This window comes from Passer domesticus, chromosome 2, assembly GCF_036417665.1.
Source record: "Passer domesticus isolate bPasDom1 chromosome 2, bPasDom1.hap1, whole genome shotgun sequence".
Classification (NCBI taxonomy): domain Eukaryota; kingdom Metazoa; phylum Chordata; class Aves; order Passeriformes; family Passeridae; genus Passer; species Passer domesticus.
The window spans coordinates 76,931,879-76,944,485 of NC_087475.1; the positions used below are offsets into that span (position 1 = coordinate 76,931,879).

Consider the following 12,607-nt stretch of genomic DNA (forward strand, 5'->3'; position numbering starts at 1 on the left):
GCAGGGAACTCAGCTTGCACTGTGGTACTTTTGAGGACAAAGTTACCAAAAAATTAAATTCTAATTTCCAAATGTAAGCCAGCTTTCCAGAACTACTGGTAAGCCATACCTCTGTAACTAAATATTTATATAATGGTGTAACTTCATATAAATAACATGTAATTTTAAAAGCTTGTGTGCATGTCTCTTTGGTACATGTCTCCACTTTTTGTGAGGTTTTTTTTTTTTTAACTTTCTCATATGCCATGGAATCTGGAATGCAAAGCAGAGCTTGCTGCTGGCAGATAGAAAGCCACTGGAAGAGTAACATAAGCAAAAATGTAGTAGAGATTCACCCTATACTGGGATAAGAAGAGAATCTTGCAAGACTCTACCTATTTTTAAAACTAATGTAAACAAAGCCATATTTTATCAACAGGTTTCTATTCCTTCCTACCCACCTGTCCCCTGAGAGTTACGAATTCAAGTGTCCATTTTCTTACCAACATCTAACATGGCACTACAGCCTTACCTTGAGAGACAATGGAATTGTACTAGATCTACAAACTTTCACTGGGAAACTCAATTCAAAACTGTCACATAAGAATGAAGACAAAAGAGGACAAAGACACATAATCTGCCCCAAAGCTAATTATCTAAGGTCTATGCGCAAGAGGAAGAGGCTAAAGTATGCAGTGCTGTCAAGCATTATTCAAGCATGATTCAGAAAGCAAAAGCATCTGAAGAACAGAAATACATAAATATAATTATCCCATCTCTGTTGTATCAACTGTAATTGTACACAAAACAGCCATTGTTTATTTTCAAATGTATAACTTTACCTCGGTAGGAAATGTATAGGAGATGTTCCTAAGAAGAACAGCATACTATTATTGCTACCTTTTTGTTTGTTTGTTTTAAATCAAGGCAGAAGAAACTAAGTTCTTTTTTTCTGTTCTCTCTGTTTTCCTTTAGGGAAAAATTATTAGAAACATAATGTAAAAAATGAGAAGTCATAATGACTTTTTATATACATGTGGCATATTTGCAAATAACAGGCTTGTTTCCTTTCCACTACTGAAGTGAAGATGCAATCCTATTTCACAGATTGCACAGATTCACTAACAAATGCCATCTAACAGAGCACTGTTATACAGCCCAAACTATTTCAGCTGATTACTTGTAGCAACTAAGTTAAGAAAGACAGACAAAAACCCCCTCACTTTTCATACACTGATGACTTCCTACAAAGGATGTAGCTAACTAACACTCACAGAATAACTAGTTCACAAAAGTCACGCCTGGAACAGATAAAATTGGTTCAACTGTTCATTAACTTCCTTGAAGAAATGTAATTTGCAGCGAGATACCTAAGTGCCTCAAGAGATGGAATTTCTTAAGACAGATAACCTAAAGATTTCAATCTCATGCTAAACTACATCTTTCCCATTTTTGTATTTTAACAATCTTTTGACTTGCCCTCATCACATCTTTCTTGAGTTCATCTTTCCCTATTTATCCAAAAAGACAACGGGTTGATCTCCAATACGTACACATCAGCTTTCACAATTCTCTCTGCAGCTTCAGTTTGTTTTACTGTTCGTAATTCTTGCTAATGTCATGAACTTTAATTCTGGCTAAATGGTTAAAGCTTCTAAAGGTTGTCATGTCAGCTCCCAGAAATCTCTCCTATGTTTCAGCACAGTAACTTGACTTACAGGCTCCTAAGGCAGTACAGTAGAACCTAGACAGTAACTTCAAGGGCTAAAATTAATGAGCACCATACAAAGTCTATACAGAAAGGAAAATATTCTCCTTTGTGGCATTTCAGACACTTTTTTGCAAGTCAGTGATTTCCAGCTGTCACAATACTTACACTCGTTTTTTCCCAATATCTTTCATGAAAGGCTCTCATGCACTAGGGTATGTTTCACTGCCAGCGATATTTCATAACAGGAAACTTCTGTCTTTAAGGTCTCAGCTTGATTTCTCGAGGATGAATGCCCAAATTAGAACATTAAGTAGTCTTAAATCTGAGTGCCAACATCATGACTGTAAGTTCCACTGTGCTGAAGTGGTACATAGTTACTTGACTTTTCCATTTCTCTCAAAGATTATTCAAGAGGCTACCAAGGAAGCATAAGCTACCATGAACTCAGTAATAAAAAGTAACAAAACTAAGTATAAGAGACTTTAGTAAAAACAAATATACAATCATAATTTAAAGTTAGTACATAAACATTTGCCAGATCAAGTATCAGAATCACACCCAATAAATGCAGGTTCGGTATTATTTAATTCAAAACAGACTTTTGTTAATAGCAAATAAGGGTAAGCCAGTGCATCCAGACAGTCAGCTCCAAGTCATACTACCTCAATTGACTTAAGCTTAAAAAAACCTAACTCCACAGAACATGTGATGTAATTCAGTATACACAGGAGTTCTGAGTCCTTCATGCACTTTATCAGTCTCAGAGCACTTGGGTGAAAAATGCTTCTCAGGATTTTTAACTGATATTCAACACAGTATCATCTGTGAAATTAAAAATAAATGTTCAATGAACTTGTATCCAAGTGCTTTCTCAAATCACAAGACAACCCCCTTGCACATTTCAACTGTTCTTTACAGCACAAACAACAATATCCATGCAGCATCACTCTCTCACACAACTACATCAGGCAATTACATGTCAATTTTCTTTTAAAAATAATCCATGTGTCCGGATTGCTAGCTTCTTTTCTGGTTTGTTACCACCGTGTTTCAACTTAAAAGTACATTTTTTTTGCTAAGGACCCTTCATTTCTAAGTACATAAAGTGATTCCTACTTTACTATCAGTATTTTTTCCTGTCAATTCTTGGTACAACGGCAGGTTTGAGGAGTTATCTTAAAATACAGAATTTATGTCAATATTGAAACAGCAAGCATCTAGTTTTAGCACAAATAAGCCAAAAGGCAGGACAGACCAAGGGAATTGTTTCCTTTCTCCTATTCTCCCTCCTTTAGAAGTGTCCCTACAAAAACATGCCACCTCTATTGCTGCAGGTTTCCTGGGATAAATTTACACAGAAAATAATCACACTGTTTTATTTTCACATCAGGGCCTGAGACCTTAATTGCTGTGAATCACGACTTCCTGAACTTGAACAGGACTCATTTGTTTCAGGATAATCCAGCCTCCTGGCCTAGCCAGCAAAAAGTTTGATTAACTTCCCCTCTAATACTCAGTCATGAACAGCACAGTTTGGTCACGCCTGTTAATCTTTTGGTATTGTCTGCAGCACATGAATTGCAGCATGAAACAAAGCTGTCTAAACAGACCACAAAAAGCAGCACCAGAGAATAACCCTTGGGAAGTACAGGAACAGCAGACACACACAAAATACAGTCAGACTGTGAGAAAATAAATATAACATGAACCTCAGTGACAGACAGGAGGTGACAAAGCAAGGGCAAGACCAAGCACTCAAACAAGCATGGCACCAACTCTATCTGCTTGCTCTCTGCATAATCAGAGATGAGAGAGCTCTGAAAACACACAGCAGATTCTATAGCAAGACCAAGAACTAACTGTTGTCTAGTGAGAGTGGCCCCCGCCGCCAGCTGAAAAACAATTCCATATTCCAGGAAAAGACAACAGACTTCCTCCACCTAGACCAATAATAATCATGATACTGCATTTCACAAGTAACAGAAACACAAGAGGAAAACAAAAACATCTCTGCTTCTAAACAAGATTTTCAAGGTATTTGCTTGATCCTTTTAGGGAGGACAGGAAAAATTATATGTTCATATTAAATGTAGGAAATGTAAATAAATAGTAGTATAACATGTCTAGTCAGTGAGCAAATGGAGGCAGAAGAACACTGTGAAGCACAAAAGCTTTAATGAAAATTGATATTAATTGAATGGAAATTCTGGTCTTCATCAATTTAACAGTATTTTGTGGTCAGAAGAAAATAGACAAAAATTCTGGTTCCTTATAACTTTGAACCAATCATTTGAAAAAATAAAAACATAAATCAAAGAACTACAGTGTTCTTTTTATTGACAGTGTAAGTATTATACAAATTCTGTTATTTCAACTATCAGCCTCTTGCTTGATGAATCAGGCATCAACAAATTTAAAGTTTCAAACCAGGATAACTAGAAGAACATTTATTAAATCTGGACTCCCTACCCCCTGATTAGAATAGCTTGTGGTTTACTTGTATGATCTTTTTCATAAATACAAATTTTGCTTACCTGATGCTGAGTTCATGATGTTCTGCTGCACAGAAGGACTGGTGGGAGCTGTAACATTCATCTGGGAAAGCATGGCCTTCCTAGGATCTTGCCATGTTGTTGTTTGATCAATGTGACTAGGACAAAACAAAGCAAGAGTTAGGACAGTCATGCATTCACAACGCTAGCACAGGAAGTTCAACAGCAAAAGGTTAATAAGCTTGCCAACAACAGCCACATTCAAAACCAAACAAGAACTGTTTGGATTTTCTCCAAGCATCACTGTATGTCAGATTCTCAAACCCTTGCCCTGGCCACCACTAGTTTCCCAACCAACAGCTGCAGTAACCAGAGCTAGAGCAATGGTTAGATAAGGTTCATCATGAATACCATAATCTAAACTGTTGTACCATAACTAGATGTTGTATCCTGGAACAAAGCATTTGCTTCCTTCTCCCTTTGATCACTTATTTGCCATTTTTAAATGTGTCTTCACAGATTTTCAAACCAAGCCAGTTATGTCTGGAATGTCAAACACAGTCCAGTACCTCGGCATGATGAGTTCATATTCAGGGCCTAGGGAGCAGTAATGAACTGGCTAGTATGCAATCATTAGTGTTCCCAAACTTTCTGTGCATAGACCACATCTTCAGATTACCGGAGAGACTACTCTCCTCCCCACTGACACCTGAACAAGCTCTCTGTGGTAGCTGAAGTAACCAGTCACACTAAAGCAGTAATGTGAAAGGAATGTGCAGCTGCCTTTCAACTTCAAGCAAAAAGATGAGGACAGTGGGACTGTCAAGTAATCCACCCAGCCCTCTGCAAAACTGTGGAAGCTTAGATTTCTCTGTTTTGAAAAAAATGGCAAGTACATTCACGACTGTCATTCATGGAAGTATTCAATTCAACGGGAATACAAAAGTGTAATGAATCATTATTTTACTTTTGGAGTATGTGATTAGCATGTTTTGCTAATGAGCAACAGATGCAGTCTATTCATAACAAGTATCAACAATATCTTCATGCCATTAAGCAACTCTGCTCTGAGAAGTACATGGGGAAGAAGCTACAACTCCAAATGCACATGAACACTGACAACAAAATCTGTTATCCAATTATTCAAAACTGGTATAAATTAAAAATCATATTCACATAGTATTGTTATAAATTAGAATGCAACGCACTATTAACTTGGTACCATTCTTTCTTTAAATAAATTATCCTTAAAATTATGCTTTTCTGGATTACATGGAACGCCCATTTTCATATTCTTCAGCAAAATCACAACAAGTAACGAATTCAGAAGAACATAAAATAAAGCAGTAGTCACCAAAATAATTACCTATGTCAAAATACCTATCACATTCTAATTTTGTTACAAGGTATACATACCACAAACTAGCTTTTAAAAAAGTTTTAAGATACGTATATTAACACTCTCTTAACATGCACATAAGCAATTTCAGACCAAAGAGGTACAGACACACTGTAAAAACCAGCACATACTCATTTAATGCAGTATGTGCTCGTTTTGTCTGGGGTAAAGGTTATTTAGGTTATTTTCTTCACCATGGCTAGTACTGGGCTATGTTTTGGATGAACCTGACCTCCCTCTGATCATCACACCAATAAATTATGTTTGATAGCTGGTGTTAAACCTCAACAAGATACTATTAAGCACACTGCATCTTTGGTTGCACAGGTTTTCAAATATTCAGCTTCACTGAAAAACATGCCACATACAGCAAGACTTCTTTATTTCTTTTTAAAGCCTATTTATTTATAAAACATGGTGCAACATAGTAAAGACTGCCCTATATATAAACCTTCATACTGGAGAACAATTTTTCACTTTTCTGCTGGTCAGTTTTGCAAAGCAATGAAAACAGGTAAAGATAATACAGATGTAAAAACACTGCACTGTAATGCTTCACAGACCGTGTGTTTAAATTACTGTACCAGCATGTGCCACTCCTCCCTTACATTTCTGATTTGTTATATTTGCTCAGCTCAGTTCTGGCAATAGTGGAAACTGGGAAAACATGACTGTACCCATAATAACGCATTCACCTATTTCCATTTAACTCTTATGAAAACCCATGTAACACTATGAACTAAAAAAATGCAAGGTACATAATTTATAGCCTTTGTTTTTATATGCTATTTGAGTGCAGAGTAAGAAATAGAAGGAAAAATGTTTTCTGCCTGCATTACAGAACCATTTCTACAATTAACTGTAGGAACGCACTGAAACATTCATCAATTTTTCAAAACATATCTGAACATGGGACAGATGAATGGTCTATGGAAGAAGCAGTTTTAGATGTACCTCCAGTTTTGAGCACAAGGACAGCACTATCAATTCCTCAAGACAGCTTAAGCACACCACGCAATGTACAATGTTCATATGGAGTTGTTAACAAGGATAGCTATTTTACGCAGTAGCAGCTTCCAGCTTTTCCCTAGCTCAGTATCACTTGAGAAAAGTCAGCATGTTCCTTACGTGACCAGCTGAACTACAATCAGCAGTCTTAGAGCCAAGAGCCATGGAGAAAAAGCTTCTAAGTAAGCAAGCTGATTATATTAATATTATACTGACCATATGACTGGTTCAATAAGGCAAAATTTTTTTCTCTCCTACTCAGTGCTTCATGACCTACACATCCATTTCCTCTACACCTTCCCTCAAAACTTTTCTCCTCAACCTCCATCAAATCACAGTCCTCATATCTTGCCTGCTCCATATCCTCAGTGTTTGAATACTATATACTAAGAAAGCACCCAAAACACTTCACAACAGATCAGTTCTTTCCCATTGAATTCCAAATAATGTTCAGCTGATGGAATACAAAGTAGGCAAGCCCTCACTTATATGGATGAAATGTTTAAATAAATCCTAGTACTACATGGAGGAATACAGGAATTAATTTTCTTCCTATTCGCAGCACGTGGAGCAGGATAACTTACTATAAACACCATGCATTTCTAATTATCAACTTAAGTATTGAAACAGGACATTCTCCATAGGTAAAGAGCTTTCCCTCTGTTTTGAATAGCAGCACAGAAAACGTCTCAATGGACATAACAAGAACTGACATCAAGACTGTATTATCTTTCCCTGCATTAAGTAGATTTTTTTCTCATAGTAGCTGAATTACATGACAACTGCTCCAATCCTTAAAGATCTATTTTACATGAGCTTCACCATATCTCAATAAGCAACTAGTGTCAACACAAATAAAATATTAAAAAATATTAGCAAATGATATGAAATCAATGTCACCTATAAATCACCCACTATATGTAGCTTGTATTATCAAATTAAAACATAAAATTCTACCTACTCAGGAATGAGAAACATAGCCCTGTACTGTGTGAACAGAACAGAGTAAATATTCCTGCAACTGAATCAACATCTCTAGGATAATCAAGCAATGTATGACATTTTTTTTCACATAATGGATTCTCAAATCTAACATATATCTTTCTGGCACTATTTTTTATTGTTCATTTATGTAACAGAGAAGTAAAACTTTAGTAAACTGGACAAACATAGTATAAACTAAGGAAATCAGATTGTACCATAAAGGTAGGTCTGTGGTAACAGGCCTTAGAAAAACAAAACTGAAACACCCACCACATGCTAAGCATTTGTTAGCAAACTTATGTGAATTCTAGTATCAAGAAGAGTGACTGTTCCAAGACACATCACTCACCATCCTCCACCAAAAGGACTTTTAAAGTGGTGTGCATTACGAAGAGCACAAGTTGCATCTCCTTACCCATCTTCAAGTTCTACAGCCAAATACAAATTATTGACAAGAACAACTTCAAAGAAAAGAAAAATGTTCTCGTTTTATGTACACAAATAGAATTTATGCAGTTACTAAGAATCAGAATTTAATTGAAAGAAATCTTCACTGGCATTAAACACTATCATCACATGCCTGAAGATGTGTCAGATTCAAATTCTAACCTAATTTTAGAGTTCAAGGTTTGGGTTTGTTGTGGTGGTGGTTTTTTTGGGTTGTTGTTGTTGGGTTTGGTTTTTTGTTTTTTTTTTTTTTGGGGGGGGGATTGAGGGGGAAGGGTGTTGAAGATTTTGTTTTGAGTTTTTGTTTGTGGTTTTTTTTTTAATACATTAGAAAAAAAGCAGGAGACTAGAGACCTAAAAAAGAAAAGGAAATTTACTTTTTATTTTAAGAACCCTTTGGATCCTAGCAGACTAATAAAATAACACAATTTTAAAAACAAAGCCCTTGCACAAAGTGTAATATACCTTCCCATTCATTCTCCAGTTGCTGCACTAAAGACATGTATCATTTTGTTAGAAGCCATGCCAGAAACAAACTAACACAAAAAAGACACTCCAAGAATTACTTAAATTCTTCAAGAAAGGCTTATTAAGGTCTAAGAGGTTTTGTTTTGACATTCTATAGTATGTATTGTAACTATAGTGTCCCCATTGGCAGGTGCACTTTCCAGGGTATGCTGAGAACTTCATTTGTCTAACAGAAGTCCCAGTCATTACAAAATCATATGTCTTTCTCACTCTTTCTGCCTTTATTAGCATAGAGTCACCTTATATATGCTACATCATTTGCAATTAGAACTTCCCTTTCACAAAAACAGATCTTAGGATAGCCATTATTAACATAAGCAGGTCAGAACTGCAAGACTATTTTACTGAAGTGTGCAATAGAAATGTAATGTTAGTAAGAAAAGCAAATAAGAATGAACAGATATTCTAATCCTCAGTACCAGACGTTATACTGTATGAAATTTCTGCAACAAAAAAAAGAAAAAAAAAAAAAGAAAAAAGAAAAAAAATAAAAGGTCTGATCTACACATAAAAGAATAGATAAAAATAAATAAACTGACGCTTCTCAGTACATTTGGACATGGCTCTTCCTAAAAGGACATTTCAAAAATTTAGTCTCAAACACACAGAAGGACAAGTTTTTCCTAAGTATAAAAGCATCACTGTAAAAAACTATGCAAACATCTCTCCATAATGTAGTGCTTGTGTTTTAACAATCTAGACAAGACTTTATTTTATGTCTGTGAGAAAATTATTTTCAGTCTCAAGTGAACTTGAGATGACTAACCTTGGATTTTGGTTTTCAGATTTTTGGGACTGTTAAGAATTCACTGGAAATCACATTTTATGAAAAGCAAATCAGGAACACATACCACTGACCACATCGTGACAGACCTCCCAAGGGTGTTGACGTGGCATTGAGTACTTTTTGTTCTGGGGATAGCTAGGAAAGTCTTTGTGTAACATAAGCAAGTGCACAAATGAAACTAAACCTAATTATGTTCTATTTTTGGTGTGAAATTTAAACTTTTCACTAAATTCCAAATGTCACTGCTCCACTGACAAGCATGTCACCTATGATTCTTTTTACATTAAATGAATGAGATATAGATTCTACTCTTTCATTTTTCCTTTGTCTTCCTAACCAGCTAGCTTCTTTAATCCACATAATGCATCATGTTCTGAAAGGTTTTCTCTTTTTATTTATATTTATCTATTAACTTTAAGGACTAGTAAAGAGAAAGTGTCTCCCCATAAATGCCAGAATTATTTTAGAGCTCTCACCAGTACATTTCAGCACATCAGGTTTTGATGTATATACTGAAAGTTAGCTTTCCTGGTGATTCAAGGAGAAATGTATTTCTGCTTTTGAAACTATTACAAATTGTCAAAAAAAATCAACTAACCTCTTTACCAATCTTACACAAACTTGTCCTGTGCACAGACAGTGTAGGGTACCTCCAAGATACCCACTTAACTATCATTTTAGCAGGTAGGGAAGAAATCAAAATAACTACTTCTACAATGGCCAGAGCTCTACAGCAGAATACCAATGTGGTGGTCTGACCATAGGGCAGCTGTCAAAGTGGCAGTATCCACTAATTCCTAAGAAAGTGGCAATAGCTGGAAGGTATAGATCAGCTTGGCAGGGCTGATGAGCTAGGAGGATTCCCACAGGTAAATTTTCCATAGCTGCATTTAGAAATGGGATGAAAAGGAGGCTTTTGAGTTTAAGGAGCCTTGACATGAACTGGTCTAATTACCACTCTCACAAACTGGAGTGTAGCATGCAGAGACTTCTGGGTTATGGCTGCTGATGATCTTAGGATATTTACACACAATGGAGTGGATTCAGCTTTGCCTGAGGATAGAAGGCGTGACATTCTTTGTGCATGCACCCTTTTCTATCCTATTCAGGGGATTTCGAGAATTGGAAAGGATTAAAACATGAATCTAACTCTTCAGATATATGGGCCACTTTTAATTGGCGTAGCTGACTTTGCAGTAATTTTGTAACAAAATTATAGATTTATACTTTAAATACATTATTTGAGTTGATTTCAATTCCAAGCAGCAACAGTACAGAGAAAAGCCTGAAGGGGAGATGAGACAGCTCAGTTTGCAATTACCTTTACCCTTATTTCAGTCCTCCATAAACATTTCTCTGAATTTGCACCATTCTTAGACAAGGATACACCCTTAAACTGACTGTAAACTCTTTAAGGACTTTCCAACTGGCTTTGTAAAGAAAAATAATTCCAACAACATCCAGCAAAAGAAAAGGCTGGTTACAGAACAATGAAAATCTCATCTGCTGAGAGATTATATTCCATCCATTGCTGGGGAAAACACTGTTTCTCCACTTGTGCTGTCCATTTATTTGCAAAATATTTCCTTAGGTTTCAGGACTGTTACAGTCTAACTTCTATAAAAGTACATGGCAGTAAAATTCAGAACTTCCTAATCTCACTGTTTCCCAAAAAGCTCCTAAAATTTGTAACAGTTTATCTCTTAAGGATGCTAATGTCTCCAGGCATGGTCTGATTGCCTGAAACCAATAGAAACGTTGATATAATTTTCTGAATATTCCTGCAATACATAAAATAGCTGTATTTTTGAGTTTTCCTTATTCTTCCTTCTGCTTGGCAGCCTTAATGCATTAACTAAACAAAGCTTATGTTGGACTACTCCGTCTACACCACGATCATGTTGTCACCAAACTGCAGCACAGGCATACAGTGCCAGACAGCACACTGGTAAAATGACAATAGACAGTTCTAACCTTCATTCAGCTTGCAAAAGCATACCTTAAAATTGACATGCAAGTGCTCAGTGTGTAATCCTGAGCTTGCAAAAGCATAACTAAAAATTGACACGCTAGTGCTCAGTGTGCAATACTGTGGTGCCACAGCGGTGATTTTGTTAATTTTGAAACAGAACAGAAGCAAAAAGTAAGAGAATGGTGGGCACAAGCATCTTGTTGACCAGGTGGGAAGAGAGCCTGTCAGAACTCAAGTTCCTTAACCTATGTATGAAATAAAACCACATGCTTTCCTATGAAATTACAGTCCTAGGCAGCAGAAATTCTTCCAGCAAATTAATGGTTTGAATCTGAACTAGAACAATGCAATAAGGGAAACTTAAATGCATCTGACAAAAGTCTAATTTGTCAAGAAACAGATTTTGCACACAGCATTACTAGTCAGACAAGTTCTTCAACAAATCTCTGGAATTTATTCCTAAAGTGGTTGAATATTGCAAGATGCTAAGAAGTACCAGAAATTCCAGAAAGCATGGCCCACAAAGCTGTGGACACTGACACAAAAAATAAAAAGCTTTTACAGATACACAAAACACAGTATTTAGTATTAAGGTGTTCAAAGGCAGTCTTCATTAGCACTGGCCTGCCTCCAGACAGTGCAGAATACATCCACCAAGGACTTAAAATCTAAGCTTCCTGTTCTGATTATAAACACCACACGGTTTTGAAGCTACAGAACTGCACCGCACTTCTTAAGAAAGCATTCACAGAAAGGTCCGCATTTCAGAGTGTGTAATGCTAAAATGGATTTGAGGGCAGTAGGCAGCCTGACCACACATGCATGATAAACAGAAAGAGATGAATGCATGATATGATGTCCAAAGGTTTGCCAAGGTAGCAACACTTGTATTATAATGTGCTCTTGAAACAGCTACCTTTTGTCAAAGCCAAAATGAAAGAAATAACATGCTTATTTTTGTGTTTATTATTCTTTTTCCTCCCGCCCCTTTTCCTGTCCTGCACTTAAGGACCTCATACAGAAAAGCAGGGCTGGTATCACAATGCTTACAAGTTTTTAAATTGATTCCCAAAAGTATTATTCTTGGATTCTACTGTGGATTTCCCAAATAAAATAATTTTCTGAGTTTCAGGAGCAAGTAAGGAGTACAAGGACATTTTCATTTCCAGAGCTTTTCCCACTACTTTTGAAAACTGTAAGATTATAGAGACTACAAAGAAAAGTCCTTGTTTTGCAGTCTTTTTACCAGTTCACTTATTTTCCAAAGTATAAAGGACTAAATGCTGTGATCACATTCTGT

At 36.3% G+C, this 12,607-nt stretch overlaps 1 protein-coding gene across 8 annotated transcripts in view; it reads right to left on the bottom strand.

The window, feature by feature from the left end:
- The window catches only part of YAP1 (Yes1 associated transcriptional regulator), an 88,001-nt gene that overhangs the window by 34,037 nt on the left and 41,357 nt on the right, over positions 1-12,607 (bottom strand). For all 8 annotated transcript variants that reach the window (XM_064409433.1, XM_064409435.1, XM_064409434.1 and 5 more), the window contains exon 3: positions 4,225-4,340. In XM_064409433.1, the coding sequence (XP_064265503.1) occupies positions 4,225-4,340 (116 nt within the window). The remainder of the gene's footprint in view (positions 1-4,224; positions 4,341-12,607) is intronic.